At 41.6% G+C, this 19387-nt stretch overlaps 3 protein-coding genes across 3 annotated transcripts; all 3 read right to left on the minus strand.

The window, feature by feature from the left end:
* Positions 1-1964: 1964 nt before the first annotated feature.
* LOC137265925 (docking protein 3-like) lies at positions 1965-2966 on the minus strand. Its single transcript, XM_067801404.1, has 2 exons — positions 2366-2966; positions 1965-2257 (listed from the first exon to the last, which is right to left on the minus strand). Exons 1-2 carry the CDS (start codon positions 2703-2705, stop codon positions 1965-1967), a joined length of 633 nt encoding a protein of 210 aa, XP_067657505.1. The 5' UTR covers positions 2706-2966.
* A 3115-nt stretch (positions 2967-6081) lies between these two features.
* LOC137265559 (docking protein 2-like) lies at positions 6082-8811 on the minus strand. The gene is made up of 2 exons (XM_067800979.1): positions 8205-8811; positions 6082-7825 (listed from the first exon to the last, which is right to left on the minus strand). Exons 1-2 carry the CDS (start codon positions 8521-8523, stop codon positions 7713-7715), a joined length of 432 nt encoding a protein of 143 aa, XP_067657080.1. The 5' UTR covers positions 8524-8811; the 3' UTR covers positions 6082-7712.
* A 3361-nt stretch (positions 8812-12172) lies between these two features.
* Positions 12173-13969, minus strand: LOC137266047 (uncharacterized). Its single transcript, XM_067801546.1, has 2 exons — positions 13621-13969; positions 12173-12982 (listed from the first exon to the last, which is right to left on the minus strand). Exons 1-2 carry the CDS (start codon positions 13967-13969, stop codon positions 12612-12614), a joined length of 720 nt encoding a protein of 239 aa, XP_067657647.1. The 3' UTR covers positions 12173-12611.
* Between the last annotated feature and the right edge of the window lie 5418 nt (positions 13970-19387).

A 19387-nucleotide genomic window follows, 5' to 3' on the forward strand; every position in this document is an offset into this window, starting at 1 on the left:
GAAGCTGAGCTTGGACTTTTGCTAAAACAACCAAAGACAATGACATAAAGTAGACTGATCCATTAACCTTTGAAAACAAAATGAACCAGCCCTGAGACACAGAACTGAACAGATAGGACTAAAACAAGATACAAGTGAACTGACAACTAATTTTAATGAATATAATGTACAAAGAGGTCGTCTGTCGGACCACAAAACCCTGAAATGTAATTAAAATGATTAGTTAAAAATGTATGTACACAATATACCATGTCGGAATTCATCCCTGTTACAGTTGGATCCTAAAACTTCAACTCTTTGATATATGTTTGAAATAACAGGCATTTGAAATCAGTATACAATCAATATTAGAAAAGATGTAATACACAATAATGTATAAAGATGTATAGCCAAAGAAAATTCCCAGATGTATAGCCAACACAAAATTCCCAGATGTATAGCCAAAACAAAATTCACAGGGCAGATCGCGAACTCTCTGAATCCAGCAGAACAGGGGATGAGGAGGTTGTGAAGCTGATCCTTGCTGAAGGTCAAGCTAAAGTCAACCACAGAAGGTTGGTTGAGCTTGGTGTGGGCAGCATCACGACCGGTGACAGAAAACTGGTAGAACTCCAGGTAAGCATAGGCGCTCCAGTGTCGCCAGTGTCTGTAAGTGAAAATACCATGCTTCATTTGGCACATGATGGAGGGGATCTGGAAGAGTTTCGGTTCTCAAGGACGAATGTCATTAACGCTAGGAGCAAGTTTGAAGAGCAAAGGCAGAACTAGTAGTTTTCCAAGTGAGCGAAGGACTTGATATGTCAGAGGAGACCATCTTTCACTTGGCATGTGATGAAGGACATCTGGTTGACTTTAGCTTCCCAAGGAAGATTAAGGACATTAAGGTTTGGAACACGTTTGGAGAGACAGCCTCAGAAAAGACGAGTCCTGCAGTCCCTTAGTGGATGACGCGTGGGCAAACATAGAGGAATAAAGAAAGTAAACTGCAAACACGCTTACAGCGAACTGTTTGGGATCCTCGCCAGATGAAGTATCGAAGTGCATAGATCGAACCACGGCTATAAAGAAATGAAACGTCCATTTGAGTTTCGTTGTGAGGGTAGTTTGCTGAAACATTTCGTTATTTTTAGTATTTGGAAGTTGTGAACACGAAAATAACGGCTGTATGCTCTAAGTTAAGAGAGCTAGCTTGTAAGTTCTGTTGCTAAGTATTCTGTACAACGATCTCCACAGCTGGGATACGTTGACACAACAACGTCAGTCAGCCTGACCATCGGATCCTGTTAGCTGCCGTTGAGTTGGAACAGTAATTCAATATTCTCCTTACAAAAGCAGGGGGGGGGGGACTTTCAATCTGGATTGAAAGCATAACAACTTTTCAGAGATTTCCCCTTATCATCACCCCTAAACCCAAGGCATGCGATGCTCACTCGCGCACAACGCAGCAACCCCATATACATGCATAGGGTGTCAGTCTTGATGTTCTAGAAAGTCGATAAATCCACTAGTGTACACCATTATTTGGAAATCATCTTGCGCCACAGAATTGTTAGTGTTTGTTTCTGGTTGTATTTTTGTTTGTTTGAAAAGGTTGACATGTCGCAGGCCGAAACCTACGTGCAGTTCATAGCAATGACAGTCTGCTACGAAAATATGCTGCTGTTTCCTTTGTTCTTTACCGCCGTATTCAGCAATGTTCCAGTTGTAAATATTCCAGTCTGGACCAGACAGTCATATAACTGACATCATCAGCATCGATCCGCGTGACTGGGATACGATGACATGAAACATCAAGTCAACGACCATCCGATCCCGCCATTGACAAGCACGGTTACACAAGGTCAATTTCAACCCGGATCTTCTAGGGGCATTCCGATATAACTGCCTACAACGTTTAGCTGTAGGTAGACTAAATGTAAACGTACCATGGTTAACAACAGACCCGATCAACCATTTGCTTCAGTCTAGGTGCTGTATGGTAAACTATATACATGTTCCATATCAGATGTAGAAGATATGTCATCATGTGGCATCGCTCTTTGATATTTCTGTTTTTCTGGAACTGCCGTTAAATATGTACCTGTGATGTCTGGTTCGCTGTATATACCGACAACTTTATCCGCTTGATGTTCCACAAAGTCTTGCTCCTTTAGGCGGTTGAGATTCACGTAAGTATGGTCACTTTCATCAGCCCCTAGATCTTTCTGTTCCACGTCCTCTTTGACTAGATTTTCATAAGCTGGAATTTCTCTGCGCCCTGTTAGACAAAATAATAGCTAATTCACCGATTTATATTTCTTTATATTTTAAATATTACAATTATGGTGATTTTACATGCTCAGTTCTTGAAGTACCGGAAACTTACCATCCAAAGTGGTCTTAGGCAACACCGCGTGTTCTTTGGGTGACTTCCATGTCGTTTTTTCTTTAGCAGCATGGTAAATTTGAATGTATTGCTTTGTTTTCATAGTAAAAACACCTTCACCAGATGAACATCTTCTTCCTGCTTCAAAATAGAATGCCTGTTTCCTTTTCCCAATTCTCCGTATGTAAACGTACGGCCATTCATATAAAACATGGTTGAACGTGACATTGCAGAGGCATAAGCCTGAGTCCTTCACCCAAAGGTTGTACTCTCCCTTCAACTGACATCTTTTGGATGCCTCCTCGTCACCGTCGAGGTCAACCCTGAACATCAGACACATTGGCAGACTCGGAAAGTCTAAGCAGAATACCAAGGATTAATTCAGTCTAATGATATAGTTGTCCACCCAGATCCACCAAGTAGAATATCAGAAAGAAGGATTAACTCAGTCAAGTGTCTTTCTAACAGAACTCCATAAAAAGGGATACATTCAACCCAGTTGAATTCTCGTCTTGAATATTAAACCCAGATCAGGCAAACAGGACTCTTCAACCTTTACGCAACGAAAATAGGCCGTGCAACAGGGAAGCTGTTTACTGAACACTAAGCCTTAACAATGGTCGAAGATAACCTTTCTTTAACCCGTCGCCAAGACATGTCACCTCGCGGCGGTGACGCCGTGAGAAGTCACAAGACGTCTGTGATCACTGATACATGCACCGCAGAGTAATGTTTACCACGGCCGGGCGGTGTGTGTATGTGTGTATCTATTAGGGGGATTTGTTTGAGTGACATTACCATAAGCTTAAGACTCGTGAACGCTACATCTGGGGCCTGTCTCCGCGTTAAGTAACCCTACCGTGTTTAACCTGCCTGGATACTGGAGAATGTGCGTACATGTCCGTGACATTAATGACTTGGGAGAAGGTCCAAGTAGTTTTGAGTGCACTGAGTGATTGAAAATTACCTCGACAACACGTGTGGTAGTTTACGACGCGAACAAAGCTCGACAAAGCAATCAAAATTGTATGGCATAAAACCTTCGAAAGGAGGGAATTGCATGCAGTATATCACAATTACTTTTAGTATACATTTATTGTCTTATAGTTTTACCATTACTTTTGGACACTAAATAAAGATGTTATAAATATATCTTAAATATGAGGGACGGCGGGGTAGCCTAGTAGTTTAGGGTTCGCTCGTAACGCCGAAGATCCAGGTTCGATTTCCCATGTGTGTAACACATCTTTGGTTTCCCCTCGCCATGATTTTGCTTCAATATTGCTATACTCACTCACTTTATAAAGATGATGTTGACGAAATAATGCCCATGTGACCTTAAATCTTATCTCTCTCACTCACTCACTTATAAAGATAAAACCATTGCCAGGCAACACTATGTCAATAAAGGGTAGACTATCAGACAAAGAGTGATGCTGAGTTACAACATGTCTGTAACCTTCGCGGGTCCCTATCAGGATTCACCCGTATTTTCAGCTGCTGGGGTTTACTGTGTTAGCTGGCAAATATTAAAAACCAAAAAGCTTATTACATATAACAAATTACAACAGTAATGTATGATATGAATGTAGACACTGAATGATGCAATATTTATTTCACGATTATCGTCAGGTGTACGTACAAAGTGCAGTCGCTACCACATGTCTAGGGTCATTGTAATTGGCGTCATTGCAACTGCAAGCCATGTTCTTGTCGATGAGTTACTGGAACCTTCTTCTTCCGTTCATCTGGACATCATTTTTCTTATTAATAAACTATGAAATCTTTGCAGGCCAGTCGACATGAATAGAAAGCTTTCCGATTAAAGTCAACATGCATTGTTTTCAAATACCTTGTATGAAGTGAGAGTTTGACAGCAAGGCACCGTTAGCCGGCTAGGATTCACAAACATAGGAATCTCACAGTCTTAATGACTTAATTTACTGAGTTTATAGAAATGATAAAATTTGAAAGGTTATCAGATTAAGATGACACGACTCCCGCTTTAGAAGGTCATACTTTAAAACAGACTAAATGTTTGTTTCGTTTTCGTCTATGCAATGCCAGTACCAGAGATCATCGCTGGTCTGTTTACAAGGGACATAACTCTTATTTGTATCTATGATAACAGTTTATATGACCAGTCAGTACGTTCGTGGTTCCAGTCGACGGTGTTGGAATGAAAAACAAAGTGTGCGTGCGTGCATGTGTATGTGGTTTGGTTGATAATATAATTAGAGTCGGCCAGGAGATGAGAAAGAGAGAAAGTAAAAATGAAGGTAGTGCAATGTTCAGCACGCTCTGTACGTCCACAGTTGTTATTGGCTTTGCTGCTCCTTATGCGTCGCTCTTTGTGGTGGACTATTTCAGTAATTGATTCAACCTCGTTCATTGTCATACAACAAAGCACTTCTCGGATTCAAGATTGAGGGCTTTCCCAATTTTTCACAGCCTCAAATGTTCACATGCATCCACTCAAAGATGATTTTGTTGTTCACCCATACACAAAGTGTTTCCTTTGAGGTAGGTAGCGCATGTGCACAATGTGTGAAGACCATTTCCGGTGTCAGCGATTTGGCTTTAGTAGTATGAGTTCAAACATCGAAGGAAAATAACTCATTCAGTGTATTTCATAAGGAACTACATTTCCCTTCTGTGTCTCGATGTGAATCACAATAGAAACAACATATACTTCCTATGCCATTAACACCATGAAGAAAACACTTTGTGGCTAGTATGTCGTCCCCCGACGTGTCGTAACTGACGCTGTACCTAAAGACAATATTTGGAGAGTCTGGATAATGTACCCCTAGTCTGGGTCACAGTCCCTGAACCACATATTTGACTACCGCCTAGCCTCCCTGCAATGTGAAACACTAAATGTAGCAAGTCTGTATATCCACAGCCTAACCCGGCCTTTTGTTACATTTAGTGATCGCCTATGTGTTTGTCTAAGATACGCCCACAAAGAAGAACAGGTGTGAATTTGCAATGTTATACAATGCAATGTTGTATTATGATCATTCTTAACTACTCGTGTCATTCCGGAAAGAGTAGTTACGAATGGTTTTTTGATGTCACTGTTTGTCAGTTTCCCCCTTAAGACGAGCAACGGATCGCCGTTGATCAATGGAGTGGGTCACTGCACCAGTTCAAACAGTTAAAGTATTTAATGTACATTTTTAAAGAAAAAAGTTTGGAGAGCCCGTTGCCTAAACCAGTGAGTAAGAATTTAACTGTTGAAATGCTAGAAAATGCCCGTTGTTCCATCATAGCGAATTGTGCTTCACTTGACTAGAGAATAGTATATCTCTGTGTTTGCTATCTTCCTCTAGTTTCTTTAGGTTGTTTTGTATCATAAACATGCTGATTTCAAATATGCGAGTGAGTGATATCACGAGCACCAATCTAGGCATATCCGACCCCCATCAGCCGCCTTTTACGACCAATGACATTAAATTAAACTATCTATTGATAAGGATGGGGCCTTGCTCTTTAGTAAATGTAAATCCAACTTGTATCATTCAGAGGGGCGTTTAGATGTGGTTTTCATTTGTCGTGTTGTTTTCCGCAAAGCGAATTTCGTGCCATAGATCGTGATTACTGGTGTCAGTCAAATGGTCACTTATTCATATATATTTTTCACCTTTCAGTTCTAACCATTCACCATTGTTTGACATCGGGCTAATCGTAGAATCGAATTAAAAAGAACCGCAAGAAAGAAACTATGAATATATTTCGGATAAAAACACGCTGCAAAACAGAACTCAGTGATATAACGTAATTAAATGGTTCTGAAATACCGCTGTTAATACAGACGCCGCAATAAGGGTCAATATACTGATCATTCACCTAATTACCCCCAACGCCTCCACACGTTCAAACAAAGTGCCCTTTTAGCTCGTCATTATGATAGTAAACACACTTTATGGACATCAACTGCTTTATTTCAGTTTTAGCAATCTCTAGCCTTTTATATATTGTATTGCCATTCAGTTAAACCGTTTTCGATATAATTTCTAGTTTTGAGATTCATATTTACAATCTAGCCATTTTACTGTCCTACGTTGACAGGTATTTATAATTTACCATCAATTACTATGAATAACAATTAATTGTTCTCGTCACGATATGGCTGAAATATTGCTAGTGTGACGATAAATTTTAACCCACTCACTCCTTTATTAATTTTCGTGAGTGGGCAACAGACTCGTGAAATGTTACTTGAAGACGAGAGTATTTACGAGGACGAAGGGAAAAGTGATGAAGCCGTAGCTGAAAATGAAGAAGAGATTACGGGTGTTTTCGGTTTCCTCCGAAAGCGCCTGCAACTATATTCCAGCCATACGGCGACCTTCTGTAAAAAGTCTAGTATGGACCAGACCAGCAACAAACAAGTATATCAGCGGGTCTGACCACCTGATTCCGATAGTCGACAAGCACGGACTGCTGAAAACCGCTTCCACCCCTGATATCCAAGGGTGAGATATGTTTCATGCAAAGGTATTGAGGAATAAACTGTTGCTACTGATTTCACTACGGGTTAAGTGTGTTCCAGATTCAGTGGAGCAGGCGATCCTACACTTTGTTTTCGGAACCTCCAGGAAGAATTTCTGATTTTGCCGAAGCGTTCTTGCTGGGACATACCACACTTGCAACTCCTTGGGACACGACATTGCAGCTGTATGCGCTGATTTTTAAGTAAGGAAGCTTGACAACGATCTTCTGGGACACTTGTGAACTCTTCATGGACTTAATTAGCGAGGTTAATTTGATCAGCGAGATACGCCTCTCTGCATCTATATCTTTTGATGCGATTAAGTTAATGTGTTCACAACACAAACCCTTCTGCTCAGCTTAAAGACACATGAGTTCCACTTTCATGTCTGTGCAATACTATTCAGTTCCGTGTATTCACCGTTCAGTCCAGTGTATTCGCCATTTAGATCCATCCACTCACTGCGTTCAGTCCAATGTATTCGCCATTTAGATCCATCCACTCACTGCGTTCAGTCCAGTGTGTACGCTGTTCAGTTCCATAAGTTCACCATTCAGCTGAATGCATTCACGGCGCAGTGCCAATCCTTCCCAGTGTATTGGCAAATTTTCACCGTTCAGTTCAATGTTTTCACCTGTCAGTGCCATGCAATCACCGTATATTTCCATTTATCCGCCGTTCAGCTCTTTCTATCAATCCCCTCGGGTCCATATGCTCACGATTGGCGTCCATGTATTCACGTACACCGTTTAGTTCCAAGCACTTCCAAGCCAAAATACACATTACCAACAAAAAGTTATGTTTCACATACGTGTACTGATACATAACCCCAGAATCAGAAACGTTCATTCACTGGTTCATATACGTGCAAGTCTCGTCTGTAGCGTGGGTCTCTACACTGTACGGGTCTGTGTAGTCAGGCTGGTCATCTTTAGGGCTATCTACAGGAGGACTTGGGTTTTCTGGAAAGAACACAGCGAATATTGATCTATTACGTTCGATCGAAAATAAATATGACGTGAAGCTTACACCTGAGACCACACTTCTAGTAGTGTTTTGAAACCACTAGGTCAGGGTGCCCTGGTGGAAATATATTACTCAACACACGACAGGCAGACCGCCATCACTACAGAACACACACAACCACAGCAGCTGTATACTTGCAAAACGCGGACCTGCCCCACTCACGTCATTCCCTCGCTTAATACAGAACACAGGTATGCACACCAAACACACTGACTATACACAACAACAACACGTCCACCACACACCTCTCACAAACTACACAAACAATGACAACACAAACACACACGCACTATTTACAACCCAAACAATCCATACCTCCACGGGACTCTAGGTCCATGCTTTTCTTCATAAGCCGAACCTTCTCGTGGACAGCTTCGTTTATTGCAAACCCATCTTTTGTCTGAACAGAAATCATTCCTTCTCCTGAACTGGACGATCGACCAGCGACAAATTTGAAAACCTTGTCCGTATACCCGTAACATCTTATATCTGGGTACGGCCATTCATATATGACCTGGTTCAGCTTCACCCCGCACAGACACAGACTGGAGTCTTTGACAACCAGTTGGTAATCTCCTCCGAGGTGACATCTCTTCGCAGCACCGTCCTTCCCGATGATGTGAACTCGGAACATCACTTGTCACAACACAAACGACATTACTTCATACTTCCGGCTTCACTGGTTGATAAGGTGCGCAGCCAGATGGTACCTTAGATTCCAGGTAATTTAGAGTATAGTCCAGCCGTCTCCGTTTCTGACAGGAATCTGTTATATCGATATGGTTTCGTGATGTTTATCTAGGCAGATTTATTAGGTGTCAATTCAAGATAAAACCACGACGTGTTTGTGCACTGACCTGCTTTCGGTACCTTGACAGCCTACACGGATACAATAATCAACCCGGAAGTTATTTCAGCAGTCTTTCGTTGCAGTGCCAATACATTTTATCTCGGGCTAACTTGATTAAACAGTTATACTGGTGGAGAGGCAGTCATGGATGGATACACCAGGAGGAAAATATACGTCGTTGGGAAGATTACAAGATACATGCTTGTTGAAAAAGCATTGGTGTACATACTGTTTACTTCAGGGCTACTGATTTTATACTTTGAGCAAGAATGACCTAGTATATGGTGACCGAATTCAAAGCGCGAGTTGTCTCCCTTATACCAGACCCCAATGATAGTTGGTTCGAATCACTATTTGCTACGCTTTTAGGTTTGTGTGGTGTGTTTGTTGGCTTGCATATTTTTGGGCCAGCATTAGTGAAATAACGTCCAAACAGTTTTACTAGCATAATTATTAGTCCGCTTAATGTGTAAAAAAAAATATCAGAGTACGATCCTGTCAGTAAACCACGTCCCTCAACTTCGTACCTTTTACTTTGCACAGGGCCTTATGGGTATATTCTGGTCAAAGTACGGTTTTTTGAGTGTCTTAACAGTAAGTACTCATGCCGATCTGTTGTATAGAGGCATTATTTGAAACCATCTGAACAAATGCCGAATAATTGTACGAGGGGGTGTATTGACAAATCCACGGAGTAGGCATATCCACCTTTAAGGTTTTAGAAACCAAATAGGTCGAAATTGTTATACGACACAAAACTGTTCCCACGTTTTCTCAAACGTAATGCTGTCTTTTTAAAAAAACAAAACAAAAACAAACAAACAGCATTTAGAAAACGGCCGCATGTAACACATATTGGTGAAAATTCATGGCTGACGGGAGATGAAAACAGAAAAAAACACGGAATGCCTATGAAAACACCCACGATAGATTGCTTGATTAGATTCTCGCTTGCGTAATAAAGAGGCGGGTTAGGTTGTCACACACGCTGATATATATATATATATATATATATATATATATATATATATATTCGTGGAGTAAACATTCATGTTCGAGGGGATGTCAATACGTGTTGAGCCTTGCATAGAAAAACACAAAATATTGGTATGAACCACATTCATTTTTCAACATAGTCCCCTTGCGAGTCAAGACACTTGTTCCATCTTTTCTGCCAGTCGCTGATGCCATCTCTGTAGAAGGCGCCATTTTGGTCCTCAAACCAAGCCTCAGTAGCAGTAATAAGCTCATTATCATCCTGCAATCTACGACCACGCAAGTTTTTCTTGAGATCTGGGAACAGATGGTAATCACTTGGTGCCAGGTCTGGAGAGTAGGAGGGATGCGACCTAGATTTCGTACCCGCATTCCTGGACAGCAGCGGCTGCAACGCGAGAGATGTGTACTGGAGCATTGTCTTGATGTAGAAGAATACCACGTCTGATCTTGCCCCGGCGCTTCTCCTTGATTGACTGTCGCACTTGCCTCAACAAGTTAGCGTAATATTCCCCATTCATTGTTCTTCCTTTTGGTAAGTAATCTATGTGGATGCCGCCTTTGCTATCCCAGTAGACTGTCGCCATTACCTCCTGCACAGATCTGGAGGCTTTGGACTTTTAGGTCCTGGGAGAAGTGACATGTTTCCATTCCATGGATTCTTGTTTGTTCTCAGGATCATAGTGGTGGATCCAGGTTTCATCACAGGTTACTAGCCTAAAGTGAAAATCTTCTGGATTCTTGTTGTATCTGGTTAGCATGGAGTTGCTTGTTGTTACCCTTGTTTGCTTTATTTCATCTGTAAGCATTCTTGGCACCCATCTTGCGCACACCTTAGACATGACGAGATGTTCATGAAGAATTGTCTCGATGGATCCGTGTGAAATGCCTGTGGTCTCCTCTAACTAGTGGATTTCGACGATTTTCCAGCACAAGTCTGTGCACTCTGTCAATGTTTTCCTGACTAGTGCTTGTTGTTGGGCGACCTGGACGGGGGTCATCTTCAAGAGTCTCTCTACCATGCTTAAATTCATTGACCCATCGTTTGATGTTAGCAGATGAAGGAGAAGACTTCCCATAAACTGCTGAAAGCCTTTCTCCAATGTTCTTCGCCGACTTTCCTTCAAGAACTAAAAACTTAATTACTGCTCTATACTCAATTTTATTCATTTTCACTGCCGTGAGGGGGTCTCTTTCTGTCAATGTGAGCTGTTCAATAACTTCTGAGAGTAGGATACCAAAACTGATATATCACATCAGCTACACCCCAAAGTTCAATGTCGTACCATAGGCTGTGACACCTGGGTATGAAAAATGTTCAAGGCTCAAAACTTCTTGACATCCCCTCGTATGTGCGTGAGTATGTGTAAAAGACACCGTATGTCACTGAAAGTGGCGCGGTAAAGTGCAGTATTTGGTACCTCAACAGGAACGTACGTTTTTCGCGCTTTTGCGGAAGTTGTGGACAGAAAAGAGTTCCACGCATGCGCAGTTCCTTATTTGTAAGATGGCAAACAACCCACCTTCAATCTATGCATATAGTCAACTCCTACAAGACCGTCATATGAGCACCATGTGCCCCTATGGAAATCAGTGCACCGAGTCACCACTACAAAATCACACACAGTAGACCATGTATTGCCTTGCGGGCAGCAAATCACAACATACATTACTGACATTGGGCCCATGTGTTCGTACGGCTCCCGGGCAACAGCCCGTTCAAACCTGACCTCTTAAGTATATAACTGCTACGTGACGTAATATTTTATGCCATCAGTGTATTTGCCATAAATCAATTGAAATTTAATCCCAAAGCTCCCCTTTTGAACAGTTATTATCACCTGTGAGTACTGATAACATGATTTTATATTTTTTCCATCACCTTATTCTCCCAAATCATCTAGAGTGTTCGCACGTACGTCTGAGAGTTATATGAATTCTAAAATTTACAAGCTGAAGCATCGGATTGTTCACGTTCAGTGGCTGGAGAGAATGAATGCGCGTATTTTTTTTAACAATACGAGTTGATATCACTGGTACATCGGACATTGTTTAGGCCTTCGATGAGACGAGCGAACATTTGGATACCCAACAAACCGCAGAGCGAATGTCAGCTATTGAATTTTATTGCCACAGACTCCTCACAGCTGTTCAGACAAGCGTTATTGAGACGAAGAGATACTCCGCCTTTGTCATCAGAATAAGTACAAAATAAATTTAATTTCAGTATTTTAATGAATATGCGTAAATAAATCAGTTACTTGTGTGAGAAAATAGTGTAGCATATTAAATCAAAACATGTTGGTACGAACCACAAGATAACCCTCTCATTTGTTATTTGAGTGAAAACGGAATACATACCCACGTAAGCAAGACGTATATAAATACATGGAATGTACCAACTCTAACCACGAACGTAAAGACATATCAATACATAAAAACATTTATTAAAAAACTCGTCTTTATGTACAAACGTCAGACATTGGAGTGTTGTCATTACTCGTACTACTTAGGTATAATATACATCAACGCCTGAATCAATATTGTAACTATAGTGATTACGTTTTAACGCCACTTTGAATGATATTCCAGTTATATCAACTTTCCAGGTTTAATATGGGAGGAAAAGACCGAAGTGGCGTCTTTGGTGTCTTGCACTTTGGAAAACCCATGGGCAAGGGTATAGTTGTGACAAACCTAGCAACATAATAGAGATTAATCGGGATTCGACCCCACGATCATCGTTTCCTGGTGTGTCTAAGGGACGTAACTCTACATAGCGAATTAAGGTTCCTGAGATCACTGGGCCACCCTTGGCCCTTCGGGTGTTTTAATGAAATACATGTGATACCGTGCTTACAGTAACTGTGCCTTAGTTACACGGGTAACGCTGGTTTCAACGGTTCATAAACACCGTTGCCATATGGTTTTGTGTTATCAGGCTGGAGTTTCGTGTATTCGTTGTTTCCTACCGCGCAGTCATCGTACAGTTCCACATATTCATCATTGTCACCAGCAACAGCACCAGCAACAGCAACAGTTGCTGATGTCGTCCCATCCATGGGCATGTAATCATGACATGTAGTGAAGGATGGACTTGTACTGTACGGTTCAGAGTACACGCATCTTGTACTTAAACTGTACGGTTCGCTGTAAACGAATTCACATCCATGACACCCATCCGTCACATCCATGTTCCTATTCTTCTTATGGCATCTGTGTACACGAGCTGGCAGTAACAGAGGTTCTGAATGAGAGAAAAACAACATATGATGTGATATCATGTCAGTATAGTGAAATATTCCTTTTCAGCCAGCTCTTATCTTTCAAGGGGGTGGTGCATTTTATGTGCATTCTTCAACAAATCTTAAGTTTTGAAAACAACATACAGTTGGTGATTCGAAACTCGCATGGAACATTGCATTGTATTACAAAATAACTACAACAGTGTGTGGCTTACTGATCCGTACCAAAACGTATTTTGTGAAAATATGATAATCCCCCATCCACCCTCAGCGTTCTCACAAGGCAGGAATAGTCTTAAACAGGAACATTTCACTTGGTTAGAATGAGCTGGGAAGATACCGTGGATGTCCTGAAAAAGAATCTCCCCCGCCCACGCTGTCAACTTCTAAAAAAATAGTGAAACATCTGTTTCGAATAAAAAAATAGATTTGTCAGTCTCGTGTTGTGAATATACGAACATGTGTTCATTCACAGAGCGGTGGGGTAGCCTAGTGGTTAAAGTGTTCGCTCAGCACGCAGAAGACCCGAGTTCGATTCCCACATGTCATTCCCGGTGTCTCTCGCCGTGATATTGCGGCTTTAAACCAAAGTCACTCTCCCACTCATTCACTCTTCTATGAACGTAAGAATATCCCATACCTGATCGATGTATGATCCTCCGATGATGTTTCACATCTTTGTCTTTCTTCATAACCTGAACCTTCCCGTGGACAGATTTGTATATTGGAAGCCCATCTTTTGTCTTAATAGAAAACATGCCTTCTCCCGAACAACAGAACCGTCCAACTGAAAAATCGAAAGTCTTGTCCGTATACCCGTAACACCTTATTCTGGTGTACGGCCATTCATATATGACCTGGTTCAGCTTCACCCCACACAGACACAGACTGGAGTCTTTGACAACCAGTTGGTAATCTCCTCCGAGGTGACATCGCTTCGCAGCACCGTCCTTCCCGGTGATGTGAACTCGGAACAGTTCATGCTGCATGGCGTCTCGCGACGACGAAGCACCAAGAACAATACTCCAAAACCTTACAATATTCTCACTGACTTCTGAGCGGGATGTGGAGTCAAAATTCGGACGGCAGCAGGAGAGAGAATCTGACACCCCAGATCCAAGACGGATTCTTACGTCCTAATGATGGATTCTTGTAGTTTTCTAGGTGAACCAAACGATTAAATAGCAACGCTGCACAGCACTAAATGTGTATAAAATACAACGCGTCTATCCCCCGTTTTCTATGTATGGAACCTAGGGTAGTCAGGTCTGTGGATGACAGACACTACCAATGACTCGGCTTCAAGGATGCTCTCAACTGGTCATCTGTTTCAGTGTGGAGAGTTTATTTGCCAGTATTCATACTTCCTTGCCCGATGAATCACAACGCGGTAGTTTCCACTCATAGAAAGCACACAGTTTCAAGGTTTAAAACCAGTGTTGACAGACAACTGACAGGTCCCCCTCGTATGTATTACTTAATCACTGTTATAAGGTAGTTATTTAAATAACGTTCGTAATGAGGGTGATTAAACGGCTTAGACAAAGCGGGCATAGTGATTCAGTGCGCGTGTTATGTATTAGGCATCAAGAAGATTATTAAAACAAGTTACAATTTTATGTTTTTAAATAGAAATAATTGCCCAAGGGCAGTTAATCCAGCTATGCTAATAAAACACTTCCAAGAACAGTGGACGTAACATTCCCGAGTGTTTTTTGTTTATGCTTGACGGTGATTGTAAACTTTTCTCTTTCAGTGATCCAAATATACGCACTCTGCGTTTGTTGCCTAACGCGCATCCCCTTTTATAAGAGATATAAGACGGCAGAATGTAACTAAAACCTCGCGTTTAGAACAGGCAATCCAGTGATCAAGCATCAGTCAGCTCATATTGGAATACGATCCTGGGCCTAGATTTTCGAAGCTCTCTTCGCGCTAAGGCAGTCGTAAGTTAATGCTAATGTATGACACTTACGACTATCTTAACGCTAAGAGAGTTTCTAAAATCCAGGTCCTGATCCCATTTGGGGTCTTAAGACGAGTATTGTTGTTTAAGATCTATTCTAACCCGGATGTTCACAGATGTTTCTTTTCCTGGTGATTGTAGTATCCAAAGGTTATACCGATGTATTTCATCTTTAATTATTTAAAAGCCAAGATACATTTATCGTCAGATCTTTGTGGTATTTCATACGCCCCTCCCATTCAAAATACAGCGAAAGGGCCGACAAAGTTTAACTCTGTTTAATATGAGTTTTCTGTCATGCTGTAACGTACCCGTGAAGGTCCCGAGGTAGAATAGGCCTTCAGCAACACATGATTGCCATAAAAGGTGACTATGCTTGTCGTAAGAGGCGACTAACGGGATCGGATGATCGCTGACTTGGTTGACACATGTCATCGGTTCCCAATTGCGCAGATCGATGCTCATGTTGTTCGTCATTGGATTGTCTGGTCCAGACTCGATTATTTACAGACCGTCGCCGTATAGCTGGAATATTGCTGAGTGCGGCGCAAAACTAAACTCACTCACTCACCCACCCATGCTGTAACCAACCAAAACACCTAAATGTTTTGTCTTGTCAAATAACAAAAGTGTTAGTGACTCTAATCCTCAGCTGACTTCATTTTTCATATCTGTCACGATACAGGAAATATTACTAACCATATACAATCGTTATATATGATCACATTTAGGCCAAATATATTTCGGTTTCAGTTCGGAATGACGAGCTATTGTATTATCGCTGTGGTAATGCATCCGTGGTTCATTGAGTGAGTGAGTGGGTGAGTGAGTGAGTGAGTGAGTTAGTGAGTGAGTGAGTGAGTGAGTGAGTGAGCGAGCGAGTTTTACATCGCACTCAACAATATTCCAGCTATATGGCAGCGGTCTGTAAATAATCGAGTCTGGACCAGACAATCCAGTGATTTACAACATGAGCATTGATCTGCGCAACTGGGAACCGATGACATGTGTTAACAAAGTCAGTGAGTCTGACCACCTGATCCCGTTAGTCGCCTCTTACCACTAGCATAGTCGCCTTCTATGGAAGGCGTGGGTTGCTGAAGGCCTATTTTACCCCGGACCTTCGAGGGTCAACAATGCAGTCAGATGATTACATCTTTGTAAAAACATCGAGGGACCATGCAGTTTGAACTAATGACGTATCAGAATACGACCCTGTCAGTACAAAACCATGTCTCTAAACCTTGTACTTTGCCCATGGAGATGGTCCTTACGGACACATTCAGGTCACAGGTTCAAATGTTAGTGATTCATGGTGTCCTTTCACTCTGTACTCATGCTGATCCGTTGAAGAGGGGATTGATTTGTTGTTTTACGTCGCACTCAGCAATATTCCAGCTATATTGCGGCGAAATGTAAATAATCGAATCTGGACCAAACAATGCAGTGATCAACACCATGAGGATCGATCTACGCAGCTGGGAAACGATGACGTGTCACCCAAGTCAGTGGGTCTGACCACCAGTTCCCGTTATTTACCTCTTACGACAAGAGTGGGTTTTTGTTGTAATATAAGTAGTAAAGTGACTGTAACCCTCCCTTAACGTCGGGATGTAAATATCTGTTCTCTGTGTACATGAAGGCATGATGGGAAATTATTGGGCCACGTGGTCCGCGCCCAAGTATGTATACATATAGTGACATGGTGGGCGAGCTGGCTAAGGCGCCAGGGTAATAATCCAGAGAGCTGGAGGTGTCGAGTTCGAGCCCACCTGTGGCAGGGTTTTAAAAACCTTGGAGTCAGCTTTCTGTGCATTACATAACCAGCCCGGTGCCTTTAATAGAACCAATGAATCTGTTGATATATGACCAGATGGTGGCCACATGAATACGTGCAAAAACAGCTGAATGGATACCTTGTAACGATAGGGACGCCACAGTAACTCGGTGTATGCTGGCGATTAGGTGCCTGACTCTTCGTGTGTGTGTTCGAATCCCGGATGGGACACAACCCAACAAAAGTACAAGGATCATTACTTTACTTTACAACGAAACAACGTCACATAGATATGAAAGTAAGCAAGTGTTCCTCGTCTTCTTTCGTCTGCTCTGTACACGAACAGCTGGCGGGTACAGAGGTTCTGAGAGTATGAAAAATAGTACGTGTTATGCCAATATAGTAAATTTCTCATCATCCAACATTTACCCTATAATGAAAATTTTATAGAGAATTAAGTTTTGTTTAAAACTCTACCATTCGTTCTCAGAGACACACGAAGGGACATAATGTTCGCAATGTTTTGAATAACACCACAGAAATGAAGGTCCGACCCGCGACAAAGTTGAAAACCTTGTCCATATACCGGTAACATCTTTTGTTCTGGGTAGGGTCATTCATATAAATATGACCTAGTTCAGCTTCACCCCGAACAGACACAGACTGGAGTCTTTGACAACCATTCCGAAGTGACAACTCTTGGCAGCGCCATTTTTCCCGGTGATGCCAACTCAGAACACTTCATGCTGCATGGCGTCTCGTGCATATGACAATAGACCACAACCTTGCAATACATAGTAGGAAATGGTGTCAGTTAATACACGCAATACCAGGAGGCCGAATAAAAGACACCCCTGTCCTTAGATTCTAACGTCGCAGTGATGGGCTCTCAAATAACGACTCTACAAGGAACTAAATGTGTTGAAAATACAGCTTTTTCCGGATCTAAGATGGATTCTTACGTCCTAATGATGGATTCTCGTAGTTTTCAAGATGAACCAAACGATTAAATAGCAACGCTGCACAGCACTAAGTGTGTACAAAATACAACGCGTCTATCCCCCGTTTTCTCTGTATGGAACCTAGGGTAGTCAGTTCTTTGGATTATAGACACGGCTTCAAGGATGTTCTCAACTCGTCATCTGCATTAGTGTCTAGTATCCTTTAGTCAGTCTGCTAGTTTTCATACTTCTTGTCCGATGAATCACACCGAGACAGCATCCACATATGCATAGGAAGCGCTCAACTTTATGCTTTCAGACGACTGTTCACTAACTACTGTCAGGCCCCTAATGTAAAACATGATTAATAGTTTTTGTAACCTGTTCTGTTACAGTGATCCAAACATAAGTACTGAGCGTGTGTTGCTTAACGCCGCATTCACTTGTATTTCTGACACCGGTATGTGACGGCGGTGTGTTTAAACATCGATCTTGGACCAGACCATTTAGTGATCAACAGCGTGAGCATCATTCTACTGAAACTGGAATATGACGATACGTGCCAACCAAGTCGGCGACTCTGACCATGTGGTCCAGCCAGTAGCCTCTTACGACAGGTATGGTTGTTTAAGAGCAATTCTAACCCGTATCATCGCGGATGTTTCGTAGTGGTCAGAGGTTATCACAGAATATTTCATAAGTATTTTTTTAAAAGCCAACATACATTTATCATCAGGACGTCATACGTCTCCTAGCTGAAAATACAGCGATTGGGTCAATAGTGTTTAGCTGATTATATTTAAGATGTCTTATCCACACTTAAACCAGAAAAAAATGAAACGTTTCGTCTAGTGTACTAAATTAGTCGTTGATGACTATTCTGACACGACAGACTTTGACTTATGACGACAGAAGAAATATTACTAATGTGCTCAAACCATAAGTACATTAAACGATAGAATGTTCAACTATATTTCCGTTTCACGGCCGCTGGTGGCAGAGTCATGGTGATTCACTTTTGACTGCAAGCCTTGTGGTGATTCAACAATATTATTTCGTGTTCTACTTCATTCATCATCATACCTAGCTGACGCATTTAACACACATTTGTCATTCGGAAATTTGATAATTTCCAATAGAATTTGGCTTTGGGTTGCCAAGCGATGAATCAGTCCTGCAGGAATGGAAGAGTCATAGATGTATCAAAGAAGCAATATTTCTCTATATAAACCCTCCTCTGTATATTGCATTGTCAAATAAAATGGGTCATAAGGTTGCCTTCGGGCGTATTGCAGTTTATCATTTATAGAATAGTCCACAAGGTAGGAGTGTTTACATGAACTGTGTTATAACGGGGTATGTGAAAAAAACTGTTGTAAGTTCCGAGGGTGGAGATGTCAATTAATGCAGGGTTTTCAGTACAGGTCAACTGTTGTGTTTTTTTTTTTGTTTTTTTTTTGGAGCGTTGGTACATGCAGCGCTGTATGACAACTGTATATATATAAATAATCAGGTCCGGATTACACAATCCAGTTATTAACACGAGACGGACCACCCAAACCCTGTGTTGATGTTGGGATGCATGATATAAGTTTGTTGGAACTTTGAACAATAAATCACACCACAAAAGAAACAGCCAAGTGCATCAGGTCAAAGCTAGTTACACTTTTGTATGTCCCACGTTGGCCTGGTGTAAGGAAACAAATACTGATAAAAATACTGC

The sequence above is a fragment of the Haliotis asinina genome, chromosome 15, assembly GCF_037392515.1.
Source record: "Haliotis asinina isolate JCU_RB_2024 chromosome 15, JCU_Hal_asi_v2, whole genome shotgun sequence".
NCBI lineage: Eukaryota > Metazoa > Mollusca > Gastropoda > Lepetellida > Haliotidae > Haliotis > Haliotis asinina.

What these genes read in the sequence shown, in the direction of transcription:
- LOC137265925 (XM_067801404.1), bottom strand. Translation starts at nt 2,705, where the DNA reads ATGTGTCTGATGTTCAGGGTTGACCTCGACGGTGACGAGGAGGCATCC. An exon ending in GCCTAAGACCACTTTGGATG is followed by an intron (nt 2,258 to 2,365) that starts GTAAGTTTCCGG and finishes TTTGTCTAACAG; the next exon opens with GGCGCAGAGAAATTCCAGCT.
- LOC137265559 (XM_067800979.1), bottom strand. Translation starts at nt 8,523, where the DNA reads ATGTTCCGAGTTCACATCATCGGGAAGGACGGTGCTGCGAAGAGATGT. An exon ending in GGACCTAGAGTCCCGTGGAG is followed by an intron (nt 7,826 to 8,204) that starts GTATGGATTGTT and finishes TGTTCTTTCCAG; the next exon opens with AAAACCCAAGTCCTCCTGTA.
- LOC137266047 (XM_067801546.1), bottom strand. Translation starts at nt 13,969, where the DNA reads ATGCAGCATGAACTGTTCCGAGTTCACATCACCGGGAAGGACGGTGCT. An exon ending in GAGGATCATACATCGATCAG is followed by an intron (nt 12,983 to 13,620) that starts GTATGGGATATT and finishes TCTCTCATTCAG; the next exon opens with AACCTCTGTTACTGCCAGCT.